Consider the following 12,408-nt stretch of genomic DNA (forward strand, 5'->3'; position numbering starts at 1 on the left):
AACGTCTTAATAAATAACCTGTGACTTATTTGGTCATAAACAAGACCTATTGAATGGTCTGCTAGATGGATATTAATCTCAGCAACTAATGCCGGTATATGGTTATAATACCCTGTAGGTAATGTTATTTGTGTTGTTTTGCCAGATTTTTTATCAATTACGCTAAATGTGGCATCTAGCTCACAAAAGGTTGTCCACGTTCGTGGGTATTGAAACTCTATCACCCCTACTTCCCAGTCACCTTTTAGATCGATTGGTTTCGCTAGTTTTGTTCTATAATTAGAAATTTGATTATCGGGGTATACCGACATAGACGAATTGCTCGGCAGTGTGACGCAAAAACCATTGTCCCCCATATTTGTCCTTTGATGTAAATGAACTAGTTCACAAAGTACAACACCTTTTAAGGCCTTTGTATGTCCACAACATCATTTTCAGGAACCCAGCTGTTAAATTTTGACGGCCAACCTAACCATTTCACTAAAACCATTGTTTTTTTACCCTGTTTTTTTTTATCCAAAATCTTTTCAACTTTGAATGCTTTTTCTGTAGACATGCGTATTTTTTGCAACTCTTCTTCATAGAAACGGCCATGTATAATGTCACCGTCATAATCTTTCAATTTATAAACGGGTGGTTGTCGTCGGATACATTCTGATATAGTGAAAAACTCCTGTGTATAGTTCTCCTCATACCCCTTTGTAAACGGACCCCTGACTTTAGAAATACGCACAACGTCACCAGTCTTGTACTTAAATATGGTTTTCTTGTCTAATTTGTTTCTCACACCATACAGCGTTTTAAACACGCTAGATTCGTTTTCTTTCGTCACATCAGCTGGCTTGGTTTTGATACTACGGTGGTAACTATTATTGTAACCGCTCATAATATCTTGTAAAACATCAATGTACCTTTTGGAGTTTACAGCTGTTAGATAATGCCACATACGACTTTTTAGCGTTCTATTAAACCGCTCTATGACACTGGCTTTTAGCTCACTACCTGTAGCAAAATGTGTGATTTTGTTTTTTGATACTAAATTTTGAAAATGTTTGTTGAAAAACTCTTTACCCCTGTCAGTCTGTAACTTTTGAGGAACTCTGCCTTCTTCTAATATGTTCGCAAATGCCTTTGAGACTTCTATACCAGACTTATTTTTTAACAGTCGAGCCCACGCATATTTGCTGAACACGTCAATACATGTCAACATATATTTATATCCGTCATTTTCCCTAGAATACGCACTCATATCAACAAGATCAGCTTGGAATTGAGCGTCAATGCCATATACTATAACCCGATTTCTTTTGTAATTATGTCGTATGGGTTTGTGGAGTGTGTATGCATCCTCTCCAGATAACCAGTCTGAAACCTGTTGATCAGACAGACACAATCCTGTATTCTCTAAAACACCCCGTTTCAAACGATTTTTACCGCCTAATGAACCAGAATTAGACGGCGTGTAATATACCGTTCTCATAAGATTTGATGTGTCGATAGATGACATTGTTGAAAATAATGACCCCAGATTTGTTTGTTTGACTGTTTTATTCACAATGCATCGATGAAATCTAAAAAGTTTGCACACACATCTACATTTTTCTCAACTAGATATTCAACAAATGTTCCAATCACTTTACAAACATCAATTGGTTTCTTTGTTGAAAGTTTTATCACACAAATGTCTATTATATATGTACATAGACAAAGCACATAACCAATTTTTACCACATTTTCACTCTTAGGCATGAGAGACAGTAATTTACTAATAGTCACAAGGGTTGTTTCGTCAGAATCTATACATAACTGTGTCAAATGACACCAATCATGCAATGTTGATTTAACAATATTCATTTGGTTCTTGAAATTTTGTAAACGTTTAACATTGACATCATACACATTATTAATGAGTGTAAAATCATCCACACTATCGTCAATACATTTATACAACAAACGTGTCAATTCGCAGTTCACACGGTGTTTCAGCACACGCTTTGACAGACTTTGGTGTCCGCAAACTATCCCCATTTTCACTTAAACAGCTCTGCAAGTCTTTGAATCACCTTCCCAACAGTCAACGGCATCGCTGACAAACTGTTCAGAGGTTTGATCAATCAGACTTTCTCTTAGTTCCTGCAGCTTTTCCACAATGTACGGCTCGCATTGTAATTCACAGACGACTGTTTCAACACATCCTTGAATTTTTAGAAGGGGTAGTTCTATTCCAAAACACTTTAGAAGCCCAGCTATGGCATGTTTTAAAGCGGGCGTGAACAATGTCCTTGTTATATCTTTATAGTATTTTTCAAAAAAGAAGATATCAGGTTCAAACAGACACGAATGTCGAAGTTGACTAGGGTGATCCACTTCACAACCAAGACATGTTTCCTTCAGCTTGTTGTTTATGATATGTTGTAGGATTACAACGACAGTGGACTTTATCAGTTTTAGCGCCGTAGAGCTTACTTGCCCGTCCACCACATCAATCGGAGCAGATATAGCGTTGTCTTCAGGAGCTTCAGCGATTGTCAGTTGTCTAGCCATCAACGTTGCCAAATCATCCACCGGGTCTTGTCGAAAAACATGCGGGTTCGCAATGTCCACACAACTGAGATCATCATCATATTGACCCAACAAACTGTTGTCTGATACCGCTTTGGCAACCGCCGTCGATTCACCATAGCTGTAGTTTACAAGCCCATGACCCGTGTCAATCGGCGTATATTCAATGTCCGACAGTCGATAATTTTCACACCACATAGGTCCACGGGTGTCGGGATGGTCTGCTGGAAGAATGTCCTCAAACATGATGGCTTGCGTGTTGTTCGTGTCTTGACTTCGTGTGGTTTCAGTGTCGGCTTATGTTTCTTTTAACAGACATCACTGGAAGGCGTTGATCCACTTTTGACCATCCCACAAACGTCATAAGCCCGAGAATCAAACAGGTTAATTTTAACATCCCTAAAATATTCGCGAGGGCTGCTACCAAATGCTTTACCACGCCGTTTCTTCCTTGGCGCAAAAGCAACGTTGGTTTCAGAACTAATAGTTGGTGTAACTGTAGATTCTCTTAAAAGAGACTGATTTACACACACTGTAGACATTTTAAAAAGCGTTTAGCCATAGAAATCCACCAGGGTCATTTTAAATAACACATGCAAGCACAACCCACCCCAAACATGTTGGGGGGTGTGAGGGTGTCAGGGGGTGGGGTGTAGGTGTGAGGGGAAGCCCATATAAGGACATCCTGTACTGACCTGTCACCTGGGTCATAAATCAGGGGTCATAAATCAAGGGGTCATAAATCATTCACAGAGGTGTTTGACAGAAGGTGTAGGATATATACTACTCGGGATTCATACCGCCGTTAGTACCCAGGGACAATTACTGGGTCAACACCACCAACTTCTGGATTCGCTAAGTAAGTCCCTTGACACTCTTACTGAACATCAGCGTGTGCAGCAGGAGCAACTAACGGCCTTGACAAATAATATGGGACAACTTGTTTCTCAGTTTCGACAACAGAATCCTACGAGCTTTCCTGCTCATCCCCCTTCTTCCCCTGTTACAATTGAACAAAGTCCTTTCTTGGTCAGTAAACCAGAGATGTTTAACGGTTCCCCTAATCAATGCAAGGGTTTTTTGTTACAGTGTTCTCTCTTTTTTGCCAATTCTCCTCCTAGCTCGGACCAACAGCGCATTTCGTTTTTGATTTCTCTGTTAACAGGCAAGGCGTTAGATTGGGCTACGGCCGTTTGGTCCACCGTTCAGTCTTACACGTACGAGAAATTTATCCAGGAATTCAAAACTGTGTTTGATCACCCGCATGAGGGACGCTCTTTAGGGGAACTACTGTTGCAACTTAAACAGGGTACTCAATCCGTGTCGGAGTATGCGCTAAGATTTCGGACTCTTGCAGCCGGTAGTGGTTGGAACAACCCTGCCTTGATCATAGCCTTCCGTAATGGATCAAATTCTGACATTTTGACTGAGATGGCTTGTAAGGATGATGGCTTGTCATTAGACGAGATAATTTCTCTGGCTATTTGGCTCGATCAATTGAGACATGGTCGAGGTTCTCGGAGACTCCCTACATCTAATTCAGCCGTCAGCTCTCCACGTCGGATCGTCCCTGTGCATCGGGATCACTCTGAGGACTCTCACCCAGATCCAGAGCCACCCCAACCTATGCAATGGGATGGGTTTTGCCTGTCTCCAGAGGAGAGGCTCCGTCGTCTGCAGAGAGGTCTGTGCCTGTACTGTGGGATTCCCGGTCATGTGATACGGGAGTGTAGGAGTTGCCCTCGTAGAACCATGGCACCGACCCCAGGATGTGGTGAGTATACTTGGTATCCAAGTCCTTTTTCCTCCCTGTGATATTTGACTGCTCTACGTCTCTTGCTGTGTTTTCAGCCTTAATCGATTCTGGAGCGGAGGGAAATTTTATTCATTCCAGGCTGGTGGAGCAGCTCCAGATCCCTGTTTAACATCTTGACACACCAATGAGACTGTCGGCCGTGGATGGGGATCCAGTGGGAGAAGGAGTTGTCTCTCTAATCACCAGACCCGTTTCTGTTTCTGTTAGTGCTCTCCACAGAGGGAGAACGTGTTTTTTTGTCATTAACTCAACGGATTATGAAGTAATCTTGGGGTTACCCTGGCTTCAGAGACATAATCCTGTTATTTCCTGGGCAGAGAGGGAGATCATATCCTGGTCAACATATTGTCATTACCACTGTCTTAAATTCCCCTCAGTTAAGGTTCAGTCCACCACCATAGAAAGTCCAAATACTCTTACCCCGTTGATCTTCCCTCAGAATACAATGATCTTATAGAAGTGTTCAGTAAAACTAAGGCCACCCAGCTTCCTCCTCACCGAGAATATGACTGTGCTATAGACCTGATAGAGGGTGCTATTCTACCCAAGTCCCGGGTATATCCCTTAACTCAGGGTGAGGAGAGAGCTATGGAGGAGTATATCAAGGAGGCTTTAGAACAGGGTTTTATACGGCCTTCCACCTCTCCTGTTGCAGCCGGGTTTTTCTTTGTTAAAAAGAGAGACGGGGGGCTTCGACCTTGTATAGACTACCGTGGGCTTAATCAGATATCTAGAGCCTATTCTTATCCTTTGCCTCTAGTCCCGGTCGCCTTAGAACAGCTTTGCGGTGCTACTATCTTTTCTAAATTAGATCTCCGTAGTGCCTACAACTTAATCCGAATACGTGAAGGTGATGAGTGGAAGACGGCCTTTATTACCACTAGGGGGCACTACGAATACACTGTAATGCCTTTTGGTTTAAAAAATTCACCCGCAGTGTTTCAGGCCTTTTTGAATGATGTTTTAAGGGAAATGCTTGGTGTATATGTTATTGCGTATATCGATGATATACTCATTTACTCCCCGAATAAGGAGAGTAACATTCAACATGTGAGAAGTGTGCTTACACGCCTCCTGGAACATCAGTTGTATGCGAAGGGAGAGAAGTGTGAATTTCATCGTTCGTCTGTATCATTCTTAGGTTACATTATCAGCTCCGAGGGGATTGTAATGGACGATCATAAAATTGATGCTATTTTAAACTGGCCGACTCCAACTTCCAACAAGGATCTACAGAGGTTCTTAGGGTTTGCAAATTTCTATCGCCGTTTTATACGAAATTTTAGCAACAAGGCCTCGCCCTTGACTAATTTGCTAAAGGGTAATCCTAAAAGGTTGATCTGGAATACGGAGGCTCAGGGGGCATTTGAGAATTTAATGGAGATGTTTACTACCGCCCCCATTTTAAAACATCAGGACCCCTCTCAACCCTTTGTTGTTGAGGTAGATGCCTCGGAGGTGGGAGTTGGAGCCATTTTATCACAAAGGGTTGGTGAACCTAAGAGATTGCATCCCATAGCCTTTTATTCACACAAAATGTCTTCCGCTGAACATAATTATGGTATTGGTGACAGAGAGCTCCTAGCCATTAAATTAGCTTTAGAGGAGTGGCGCCATTGGCTGGAGGGGGCATTACACCCTTTTGTGGTGCTCACAGACCACAAAAATCTAGAATATTTGAAATCTGCTAAAAGACTGAATCCTCGTCAGGCTCGTTGGTCTCTATTTTTCTCTCGTTTTAATTTCTCCATATCCTATCTCCCGGGCACCCGTAATATTAAGGCTGACGCCCTATCTCGAATATACATGCCTTCTGAGGCGGCCACTACTCCCCAACGGGTGTTACCACCGTCGGTTTCGGTTTCCCCTGTTCGTTGGGAGATAGATGAGGAGATAGATCAGGCACTTTCCCAGAGTAGTATTCCTCCTCAATGTCCTAGGGGGAAGAAATTTGTACCTGTGCAGTGTAGGGACAAGATCATTACTTGGGCCCACTCAGCCCTCAGGCCATCCAGGGGAGACTCGCACAATGCAGTTAATCAAGGGTAGATATTGGTGGGAGAACATGTCTTTTGATGTGCATCGCTTTGTTTCTTCTTGCTCCACGTGCTCTCAGTGTAAAATACCTAGAACACTCCCTGCAGGCAAGCTTATGCCCTTACCAGTCCCATCTCGTCCCTGGTCACACATTGCTGTAGATTTTGTCACTGATTTGCCATTGTCACAAGGCCACACAGTTATACTTACAATAATAGACAGGTTCTCACGAGCAGTCCGGTTCATCCCTTTTCCTAACCTCCCTACAGCTTTCCAAACCGCTGAGACATTGTTTAACCAGGTCTTCTGTCTCTATGGTATCCCTGAAGATGTAGTGTCAGATAGAGGACCCCAGTTTACCTCTCGAGTGTGGTCAGCCTTTTTTGAGATGCTTGGAGTGAGTGTTAGCCTCACGTCGGGGTATCACCCCCAGTCTAATGGTCAGTGTGAGCGTATGAACCAAGAATTGGGAAAATTTCTAAGAATTTATTGTTTTGAAAATCAGGCCGACTGGTCCCAGTTCTTGCCATGGGCGGAGATTGCTCAGAACTCTCTAACGAGCTCGGTTACTGGTTTAACTCCTTTTGAGTGTATTTTGGGACAGGTTGGACTTCAATTCCCAGGATCCCACTCTGTCTCAAGTTCCTGTCACATGCCCACAGTCAGCCAATCAGGGAGGGCTTTCTCGTTCATCATCCCCGGAGTTCTAATCTGTGTCACCTGGATAACTCGGCATGAGGGTATATTAGGACAGACTGTTTTAGGCTTATTGCGAAGTATTGCCTTCGGTTACGGTGCTATACTGAGCTGCTATTTTCGGACTTCGTTTACCGTGCTCCTTTCGTGTTTGTGTTTTCTGGTGTCTTCTGGCTTCCGTTACTGTGACTGTGTGTTCGTGTTATCAGTTATCGTGTATGTTAGGTTCTGCCTCGTGTATGTTCTTCCCTGTGTGAATAAATCCTGTCTTCATCTGCAAGCGTCTGCCCCATCTCGGTGTCGTTACACAGACAATGATTTGGTAGCATTTATCAAATGAAAATGAGTAACATTTACATAAATTAAGTAAATGAAAATATCAAGCAAAATAATTTAATACAATCTGCTTATTTCATAAAACAATGACAAGTGTTACTTAATGTTTTTATAAATGCCTATGAAAGGTTTAGTTTACTTAAAAAATGTGTAATTAAAATATAATTAAGTAACATTTACTTAATATTTCCAAACATGTTACAGTTATGTTAAGTACATTTTACTTAATACTGGCAAGTAAGTTTTAAAAAAAGAAAATATTCTCAGTTCCAACATGTAAAATATGTATTATTTTTTCTATTAAATATAGGGTTTAAATGATTTGCTCATCATTGCATTCTTTTTTATTTACATTTTACACAGAACTTATTGGCCTGTAAACACTCTGTAAACATCAGTGAAAGGTTTCATAACGTCTCATTCTTCTCAGCACCTCAGTAATCCTCCCATTCAAGACTCTTAAAGACATGAGCTAGGACTATAATGACATAATCAGCCCTTAACCAGCAGCAGAAAGAGTAAGACATTCTCACGCATGCAGCTGTGGGGGGGCAGGAAAATTCAAGAAATGTTTATGTTTTAAATTATGAACCTGGACGTATTTAAAAAATGGCTATGATGAAGAAACTGTCAAATGTATGATTAGTATGAACATTAAAGTATGTTGCACAACAAGACTGAACTGAAAGGGAAATGTAAAATAAAATTGAACTGGACAAAATGAGTGACAAGGCTGCACTCTGAATAAACAGCTGTGTGTGTCACTGGAGGAGACAAAGAAGCGCATTGTGAACATTAACTGTTCAACAAAAATGAATAAAATTGCACTACTGACTTCTAAGTTGTTGTTGTTTTATTTGTAATTTTGTATGTGTTTAGATTTGTAGCACTTTCCCCCTCTGTTTACTTTCCTGCAGTTAGCACTCTCCCGAAATTAGAGTTAGTTCCACCTTAAGAAATAACTACAGCAAAGTCAGTATTCCCCACCTATGGAGCAGGAATAGAGCAACATCCTCATCTCAGTTGGTGTTTTCAGCATTTGGAGTCTCTCCATTGTCTAAAAACCTCCACATGTCATTTCTCTGCTGTGAGCCTAGCATACCAGACCCATACACTTAGTTTTTTTACGCATTTACAGACACAGGGGCTTTGTAAACACATTACAGCAGATTCCAGCACAAACCAACTGCAGAGCAGCACATAGAGGGGAGAAATATTGGTGAAAGTAACATGAGCGGCAATTTGATTCACGCATTGCAGTCACAGTGTGGATCAGACACAGTAGTGATACTGAAGTTTTTAGATTGTCACTACTGTTCTGAGAACAGCCTTCCCCTCGATGACCTTATTTCTACTCCCTCATAAAACAACTGGTGCGAAAATAGCAAAAATGTTTACTAATCCTTCACACAGTTATTATAACTGATATTATAAACCAATTAATGGTAACTTAATGAGCAGGAAACAGGTTCATAACACGTCTGTAGCTGCTATTGTGCAGAAAACTAACTCACAGCTGCCAGAACGTTCTCTCCACTGAGTGATCCTTCAGGTCGTTTTGTGGATTAGAGTGTGGTGCGTCGTTCCTCAGGTGAACTTATCCTCGTACTTCAATCATATATTTCATTACTAAACTCCTCCTCCAGTTCCTCCATTCTCAAGGAAACCCACAAAAAAGTCCTTTACCCTGGGATATGACAAGAATTTTCAATTCGGATGGGATTAATACCCTGGCCTTTTTTTATTGCTTGTTTTACAGAAAGTAAAAAGCTCCGGAATCGTTCTGGTCAGGTTAAATTCACTAAGATAATCCCATGGCAATTACTTTACCCCATGTCCACAGAGAAAACTAATCCCGCCCAAATAAGATTTAAGAATTAAAGAAAGTCAAACCTGAATCAGGTGCTGAGAGAAATAAGACATTCCAAAACCTTTTACTGCTGTTTAGACCATTTAGATCATTTAAATTAAAACCCTATATTGAATAAAGAATAGAACAAATACAATATTTCACATGTTGAAAATTAGAAAAAAAAATTCTGTTTCATTTTTTTGTTTTGTTTTGTTTTAAAATATTTGCCCATTTTTTTTGCAGCAATACTTTACAAAAGACTTGGTACAGGGGAACCCCGGTTTCCTCCTACAATCTAGAAACACATGTTGATAGGTGGATTGGTGCCTCTAGGTCTGTAGGTGTGAGTGAATGTGCGAGTGCGTGTCTCACTCACAAAGCAAGGATTTTAAATATGTTTTTACCCAGAAAAATATTAAAGAAATATTTTCTACAGATGACAAAAGAAAGCGTTTTTCTGGAGGAACAGGTTTCACAGGGAAATGAAGAAATGAGGCAAGGCTCTTATTATTGCCTCAGGGAGTGGTTTAATTTCTCATTGGTTCCTGTGCTGAGAGATGAAGGTGATAGTGATGAAGATGCAGGTATAAATACAACAACTTTACAGCAGTTTGAAGTCACTCTCAGAACTACACTCCACTCACTCAGAGGTGTCACTTCTCCTGAAAGACTCTCCTCAGCACCATGGCGTCTCGCTTCTGTCTCCTGCTCGTTGTTGTCTTGTTTGCGATTGCAGAATCTTCAGTTCCTGGAGGATGGTCAGAGTGGAAGAATGCTGACAGAAATGTGAATGAGATCTGCAGGAAGGTGAATATATTTACACACTCTTATTTATTGAACTGTTTCCTGTCAGGGTCAAAATTTAAACCCACTACTGAGTATATGACATCACCAGCTAGAGAGTTACATATTTAAATATAATTGTTTAAGAGGAATTGTGCTGTTACACTTCCTGAATACATTTATAAAACCCTCTGAATGTAGGAGCCATAGAAAGTGATGCCCAAACCTGTAAAAACTGTACCACTGAACCCTATCCCATTTGGGGGGAGGTTTTAGACCCCTCCAGCTCACATTTGGCATTGAGAACAGAGACTTTACTCTGAAGTGCAGATGCTCCACAGTGTCCCGGTTCATGTTTAATACAGAGTTCATACACTGGGTCCAGGTCAAGTGCAGCTTAAAGCTGAACTCAGAACAAAGGAGTGTAAAAGATTTAATGTTTTTAAATAAAACAATATAAACCTCATTCAAACAAAAGTGAAGAAGGTCTGTGTATTATTATTATTATTATTATTGTTATTATTATTATTATTATTGTTAATAATGAAGAAGGTATGTGTACTTTTTATGAGTTAACTCCAAACTTTGAGTGGTATGTTTTTCTTCATATTATTTTTTTTTTTCAGCTAAAGCCCGAAGTTGAAAAGCAGCTTGGAGAGAGGTTTTCTCGTTTCGAGGCTCTGACGTACCAAACCCAAGTTGTTAAAGGACTGAACTACAAAATCAAGGTATATGTATAATGTGATTATAGTTTCTGTTGGTAATGAATGTGTAATCCCATAAAAAAAAACAAGAACAAGCTGAAAGGAGGTTCTAGCTAAAGTTTCTAGCTAGGATTGTGCTATTTGAGAGGGAATAATATAGTGTACACTAATGGGGTTTTCAAAATCTCAGTTACAGAGAAAATGAACAATGGTGTCTGTTAAAATGCTGTTACTTAATCACAAAATGAACATGAATACAAACACCCCCTTGTGGAAGCTTTATGTTACACTGCAACACAGACTGTAGTTCCCCAGCTGCTTTGGTTCTCGGTTTTAGGGTGAATTTAATTTTTAACTGTGTCACACTGAGCTGAGTTACAGAGTGTAGTCGTTACAATCTCCCCCTACTCTCTAAGAATTAAAGGTATGGTACAGGTACATTACTGTCACTAAAGCTACAAAGAGTGTAGTGTATCTTTAAAGGTACAGCAGTGGTGTTAAAGTCCAGTCGTGTTCCCTAAAGGTTCATTACATTCTCTTCTCCAGAAGAAGAGGGGGATCTCTGTAATCTTTCATTATACAACTGTGGAGAATAAAAGAACACAATAAAAGTCCTGGAGATGAAACGAGGCGAATGACACCAACACAACTTTAACATCCACAGTTAATATAGATTAAGGTGTCTATCTGTATGTCTGTAAGAGTTATTAAAACCGGTCCGGGGCCAGGGGAGGGGCCCCTGGAAATCTACTATGCCCTGGCCCCAAAGTTTAGTGCTATGCCCCTGACACTGTATCATCCTCATCTCTCTCTCTCTCTCTCTCTCTCTCTCTCTCTCTCTCTCTCTCTCTCTCTCAGGTGTATGCAGGAGTGAATAAGCTTGTCATCATGCAGGTGTATCAGGGACTGTGTCAGAATCGTCTGAAATGCTACAATTTGAAAAATGTTGCAGTGTTTCTGTTGCCTGCTACAGAAACTAACCCTGTGTGTGTGAAGTGTGTGCCCCCACAGTCAGATGAAGTTGATGCTGTAGAGATAGTGAACCCCTCCTCTACAGAGAGTGAGTTCTCTGACGAGTAGCTCTCTCTCATTGTCGCTCAGTAAATCAACACCAGCATTTGATCAGAGGGGGGTCCCCACACACAGAGTGTGACCTGCAGGCCTTTACTGGGGCTCCTTTAATCCAGAGGGTGGTGGGAGGCTCTGAGTGGGTTTTCATGGCTTTCCTTGTGTTTTATAGCTCTTCTTTTAGTTTAGTTTCCTGATCTGTTTCTTTCTGAACTTTATCTTTGTGTTTACTCTGATGTTGTTAATTCTGATCTGAGCCCCAACAATAAACTCCCAGAATTCAACCTGCCTCCAGTTCCTCCATCAACCTCCAGCAGATCTCAGCAGAAAGACGTTTTCTGAAAAATGTTTTCTGTTCTGAATCAGGGTGGTGTTCACCACTGTGTTCTTCAGCTCTTCTTTAAACTCTCTGTAGGAGTTTGGGTCTGGAGCTAAATCACTGACATAAGTGACTCCATCTGAGCATTTTACATTTGAGTTATATTTATCTGAGCATTTGATAATCTTCGTCTGAGGTGGTGAAATATTCAAATAAAAATCAAATATTAAATTTC

The 12,408-nt window shown here is 40.9% G+C and overlaps 1 protein-coding gene across 1 annotated transcript; it reads left to right on the forward strand.

Moving 5' to 3' along the window:
- Positions 1 to 9,932: 9,932 nt before the first annotated feature.
- On the forward strand, positions 9,933 to 12,112 carry LOC136699107 (cystatin-A-like). The gene is made up of 3 exons (XM_066673558.1): positions 9,933 to 10,106; positions 10,709 to 10,810; positions 11,645 to 12,112. Exons 1-3 carry the CDS (start codon positions 9,984 to 9,986, stop codon positions 11,864 to 11,866), a joined length of 447 nt encoding a protein of 148 aa, XP_066529655.1. The 5' UTR covers positions 9,933 to 9,983; the 3' UTR covers positions 11,867 to 12,112.
- The last annotated feature ends 296 nt before the right edge of the window (positions 12,113 to 12,408 follow it).

This window comes from Hoplias malabaricus, chromosome 6 (assembly GCF_029633855.1).
Source record: "Hoplias malabaricus isolate fHopMal1 chromosome 6, fHopMal1.hap1, whole genome shotgun sequence".
NCBI classification, from domain to species: Eukaryota; Metazoa; Chordata; class Actinopteri; order Characiformes; family Erythrinidae; genus Hoplias; species Hoplias malabaricus.